The 6,000-nt window shown below is 38.8% G+C and overlaps 1 protein-coding gene across 1 annotated transcript in view; it reads left to right on the top strand.

Annotated features, from left to right (window-relative positions):
* Window positions 1-4,291: 4,291 nt before the first annotated feature.
* The window catches only part of LOC117548137 (voltage-dependent calcium channel subunit alpha-2/delta-2-like), a 32,590-nt gene continuing 30,881 nt past the window's right edge, over window positions 4,292-6,000 (top strand). The window contains exon 1 of the mRNA XM_034219176.1: window positions 4,292-4,683. Within this exon, the coding sequence (XP_034075067.1) occupies window positions 4,568-4,683 (116 nt within the window). The 5' untranslated portion in view covers window positions 4,292-4,567. The remainder of the gene's footprint in view (window positions 4,684-6,000) is intronic.

Here is a 6,000-nt window from a genome sequence, read left to right as displayed (position 1 = left end):
TGCTTGTAGTTTCTTGTACAAATATTAGGGATCCGTATCTGATGCCACACTGACATGCACATTTATAATACTAATAAATAAGTACTGTAAATGCAGGCTTTGTTATATAGAGGAAGATTTCTGAGTGCATTTTAAAAAGGCATTTTACCTTCAAACAACCACGTCTGCTTCAAGGACAGACAAAAACATTGACCATTCCTACATCAGAAAACATTTCTGAACATCAAGCGGCTTCTCGAAGAATGATGGGAATGTGTGCATGGCAGAGTGTGTGCATGTAGACGGGCAGCTCGACTAAGTCCGCCCAATCATTTTATTTGAACAAAACAACTTGACCAACCTATTACAGTCCTTCAACAGCCACAGATACCATTGTTTTTGTTAGTTTTTTTGTCAGTGATGTATTGTTTTCTGTTGGTGTTAAGAGTATTTAAAAACAATCTAAATACATTATTCTAAAGTACATTACCCACCTTACCTTTTAATGCAGTCAAATATCTAACATACTGTAAGGTAGAATGATATGCTTCAGCCAAGATAAACCAATGTATACAGAAAATACCCTTAACAAGAAAAGTGATTTGCATTTATTTAATAGAACTTGCTTTCAACTATGTACATCAAATGAATGGGTGTTAATAACGATGTTATTTTATGTAGGTACAATAGGGGAAATTAAAAATGCTGTTTACATGAGGCAAAGGTCAATCTCATCTACAGTTCAGCTCCCGTTGGAGTTGTCGTCCAATTAACAGTGTATGGCTCACCAAGGGGGACTGGCAGGAAGACTGTGCAGTCAGTAATTAGTCTTCTCTCTCCCCAGGACATGACAGCAGTATTAGCACATGGGCCATCAGGGAGACGACTAAAAGCTGAACTCACATCCTTCCTCCCAGAGGGGGCAGGAATAGGTGCACTCATCCTGTCCATCTCAATGCCTTGCTGCGGAAAAACAAAGGGGCTGTTTTACAGTTCCACATCTCACTGTTTTAAAGGGATTTTCGAGGATTTGGTACTGCAGAGGCATATTGAATGTAAATCTCTGAAAGTTATTTGTGGTTTCAGGCCAAAGTAATGCATATGTATTTCTCATGATATAAAAAATACTTGACAGTTGCTTCCTCTTCCTCTCGTTCCCACGGTCAGCGGTCAGGATCAGACTCAATAACAGAGACTGAGGCGAGTTGGCTGAGGATCAGGTCCTGGTCAAGGAGCTTAAACATATGGAGAGATTTAGCAGACTCCTGCTTTCCCTCTCATACAGCCTCCTGTGCTCTTATCAGCATCAATATTGTATGGCTCTAACCTCTGCTATATGGAAATGAGAAGGGAGGAAACCATTCCGGGGGGAGATAAATTACATTTTCTTTACACGACTGTTAAAGGAAACACGTCACCATATTTAAATTCAGGAAAATGTGTGAATCCACAAAATCAATCTCCATCTTGCTGTCCTTACAGCAGCTTTATTTTACATTCAACATCACAGTGTGGAGTCTCAGCTCTCTGGTTTTCTTGCTCCTGGGCAGAGCTGTTTATATTCACAGATGCTGCAGTGTATGAGGGAACATACATTCTGTAAATCTTCCAGCTGAATGGCATTTCTCTCTGCTGTGCTCTCCTGCTGCACAGCTGAAATATTCTCCCTTGAGTGGAAATAAATTAATTGCAGTCTGTCAGAGATTGCAGTTCCAGTACTCTTAATGTGGTTGATGCGTTTTGTTGGCATGTTACACTATCATTTTAGTTTGTTCTTAGCACATCATCTGAAAGTCTACTGAAAGAAAATAGAAGGGTTTGAGGATTAGATCTAAATTAAAGAGAGCATTTGGTGAAGGATTCTCATTTACAAGTAAAAACGCTCCTGACCAACATTTGAAGCCCTTGAGGAATCACAATACAATGTATTCACAATGTTAGATAGGTTGTTACTTGTAAGGCTAAATTATTAGATAACTGTACATTGTTGAAAGCTACTTTTGAACAGTGTACACCAGGAGTACTAATAATAGCCTAATGAAATAATAAAATAGAACATTAGTTTACTTCAAACTTAAACTGGTTATAAAATAATCAAAACTGAATCATTATTTTATCGCCTCCAAGCCACTAATGAAATTACTTGCATTTTCACATTCACACACATTTTAATATTCAACTGCCCTGTTTACCACATGTTTTATTTGTGTACAATATCCAAATTTCAATCCGTTTTTCAAAAGAATGCTGTAGGATCGACAGATCCTTTACAGCCGTTAGGTGAGTTGACCATTTTTCTATTAAGAATGAAAATAAAAGTATTCACAATGTGGATTTTCAAATGGAACGTTGAATTTAAATAAGGTGACAGTGACAGAGTATAAGGATAGCCTCAAAATACACTCAGGTTTTTCTTATTTAAAAAAAACCCCAAATGTCAGGTGTTTTTACACACACCATAGATGGCCTCATGTCAACAAAGCAAGTTGAGGAATCCGGCTGAGGTTTTCATCATATTGAGGTTTTTCATTGACTTATTTCTATGCTCAGTTTGTGCTTTTCCTAGACAGAAATCTCATTTTGTGCAGCTTTCAGAGTCCCTGCATTAATATGCATTAGCCGTAGACTTGAGTGATATTATGATAAATAGGCTATATTCAACTGAATGTTGTCGGCCGTTGCAATTGCTTGAATCTGCATTCTGCACTGACGTTTAATGTAAACAGGATGGACATCAGAGACATACCTAAAAATGTCTTATTAGAATATAAATGATATCAACAGACTTAACTTAACATTAGCAATGCCTTTGTTCCATTTAGTATACAGCCCACCTGTTCAACACCAGTTCAGAGGCACTTTCATCATTAAAGGTAATGCAGGCTGTCTTTTAGCTATAATTTATTTTTAAATGACAAAGAGTTAAAGAACACATATTATTATTATTAATATTCAAATGTATAAATGTCACAATGTTATATTTTTTTTAAGCTCGGTTGGATGCTACTCAATCGGAAGCTGTTGGTACCTATTCATATGGATAGTTATGTAAATTGTAAATCCCTGTAATGATGCTGTATGATGTCCTTTTTGTTGTTCTGTTTATGTTTTTATGTTTCATGTGGAACCTACTTGAGCAGGTCCCCCTTGAAAAGAGATCAATGATCTCAATGGGATACACCTGGATAAATAAAGGTTTGAAATGAAATGACATTTTTACGGTTATCAGCACTTGAGTTTTCTATGTATTTATCTCCATACATTTTTAACTCTCTTTGAATTATGTAACAGAATATATAATGTATTTATATGTTAAAATGCAAAAAGGTTGTTGTGTGCACATCCCATTCTATATTTAGGCCAGAAGCAAGCTAACATATTCCTCTGCACACTCCCAGAACCACACATGTGGCGAAAATAAATTCATATTTAATTATACTTTTTACCTTAAATATCCACCATTTTTACATCAGGGTCTCTTAGTGGCACATGGAGGAATAACCTGTAAGGTTATCGCATTTTGTATAAACCTGTTTCCTCCTCCCATTTAGAACAATGCAAATAGCAGACTATATATAGCAGCTTCATAGCAGACGGGTTGACATGTCATTGTAGCAGAAGCTCAAATGTAACATTAACGATGACTGCATTCGGTTTTAGATGTCCCATGGACACGCTGTAATGCATACTGCCTCAATAATGTTATAAGTTATACTTGTGTTTCTCCAGCTATGCCATGTCAAAAGCTCTGCTGTGAAAAAAGGCCAATAAGATTCCTCAAATTCATACGGCTCATACTAATTATATACACGTTTTAAACAAATTGTCCTGTGTTACTGTAATCTTTTCAAATCAGTAACAACCTATATAAGCCAAATGAAATGGCCAAAACCAGATGACTTGGACTGGACATGTGACATCTGGGGCCCTGTGTGAAGCATTGAATGGGAACAGCAGTTAAACACTTTCTTCATTATGTTGCATTCAGGGACCTTAAACTGTTGCATCCCACAGGCCAAACCTACTCCTTCAAGTCGGTCAGCCTTATTTTACAATTATTTGGCATCATATCCCCGTTTTATGTATTTTCTTAACCTTCAATACACAGTAACACTACCCCAAACTGAAGAACAGCGTTCAGTATCGAATAAAAACTAAATGTATGCCGACGACAAATCCCCATGGATGTATAATGCAAATCCCACGTGGCCATGCAGAGATAAATAAAACCAGATTCTGCTTCTGCTCCCTGTTGCCTGGTGAGCGTGAACGCGCATTGACGCGCTGCTGCTGATGAGAGAGAGAGCTGTCGTGCCCGCCCCGGTCTGTGTGTTGGTGTTGGTGGTGTTGGTGGTGGTGTATATGTGGGAGCAGGAGAGACTCTGCAGTGTCTTGGCAGCTGCGTTCAGTGTATCTCCCACCGACCGCGATGCCTCCGTGGCCAATGCCTGCCTCCTCCTCCGCGTCCACTTGACAACACACACCGATATGAAGTGAAGCTGCGCCGGACACACTATCCTGATATCTATATGCCCCGGAGAGCTTCATTCACCCACAGAAACCCCGTGACGAGAATTGTTAATGGAAAATGGCGATAGGCAAAGGGTCTTGCAGCATCGTCTGCTTGGTATCTATCCAGATTATCTTGATTTTCAGCGCGTCGTGGCCTGGAGCAGCGGGTCTCACATTCCCCCAGCAATACACGTAAGTGATGGGCTCTCCCTGATGGAAAACATACCGGGCTTTCTTGGTGGGGATGGGAGACAACTTTGGGCTTGTCCACTTAGCTGTGGTTTAAGATATACTTAAGTGATACTGTTTGATTTTCTGCTCTTATATAATATTACAGTGTTGGCGATCTCATCAATGTAAAACTGGGTTTGGATGCTCAGTTCTGTGGAAGGTGTAGTCCACAGTGTAACATGGGAATATATGTCTATTCGGATCATTTACATGGCTATATTTATATATGGACAATCACATTTCAGTGTTTCAGTTAAACAGAAGTCCTCATTAATGCTTTTTTGATAATCAAGTTGGCCTTTATATCAGATAACATTTTGTATTAAAACTATATTTTAGCCTCTCTTTTAACCTCTTATGACCTTTAGTCTTACATTTTTATAATGTGAACCATAATAGCTATATATGTTATGGCATATTGCAGAAAATCAGATGATGTTTATTTAATGCAACATTAATCATATACTCATATTTTTTTTAAGCTGTTATTGAAAGGATGGAGAGAGGTTTTCACTTGTATTTTTACTTCAAAGTAATGTCAGTGAAGTTCTATGTAAGTCAGGTCATGCAGGGGTTTTATTGGTTAAAGCATTCAGAGACTCTTACTTGAAAGGAAACATTAAGTGTGTGCAGTTGTTTTGAAACTAAAAATGGCTTTTTTCAGCCTCCCCCTGCTGCTCTCTGTGCACCAGTACTAGATTTTTCCATGCAGGTTTTCAAGTTTCTTTATTTTACGAAACACTTGCCTCTTGCAACCCCCTTAGAATAGCAACAGTGTTGTATTATCTCACAGCATGTTCAGTTGTACAGTTGTATGTTGTAAGGAAGAAGAAATGTGACGTTTAACTGTAAATTCCTACTAAAGGCGACTAGATTTTAATCAAGCCCAAGCTTAGCTCTTATTTATCAACCTTTAACCCGTTGCTGTTAAGTACAGCTGGCACTAACTTGGGACTACAGTTATATGGGCCCACCTCCAGGCTCTGCTCTGGAGGGAGGAGCAGGCCAGATGGTCCTCTCTTCTTCGGGGCACACAGTGAGGGATTTCTGGCCAATCACAACTGGAGATCCGAGGTGTATTTACCAATTAGGAAAGGGGTCTATAAATCTAGGTGTGTGTGTGTATATGTGAGTGTTTTATGATGAATTGGGTTATTTCAAGGAGGGTATAGTCGTTGCTTTCTCCACCTCCTCCTCCTTCTCTGTTCTGCTGATTTTTCTGCTGAGTGATATGAAATAGCTACATATCCCTCTGCCCTGGGTCTCTTCATGTAAGCT

This window comes from Gymnodraco acuticeps, unplaced genomic scaffold (assembly GCF_902827175.1).
Source record: "Gymnodraco acuticeps unplaced genomic scaffold, fGymAcu1.1, whole genome shotgun sequence".
NCBI classification, from domain to species: Eukaryota; Metazoa; Chordata; class Actinopteri; order Perciformes; family Bathydraconidae; genus Gymnodraco; species Gymnodraco acuticeps.
The sequence above is the reverse complement of the archived record's forward strand: the minus strand, read 5'-3'. Positions and strand labels throughout refer to the sequence as shown.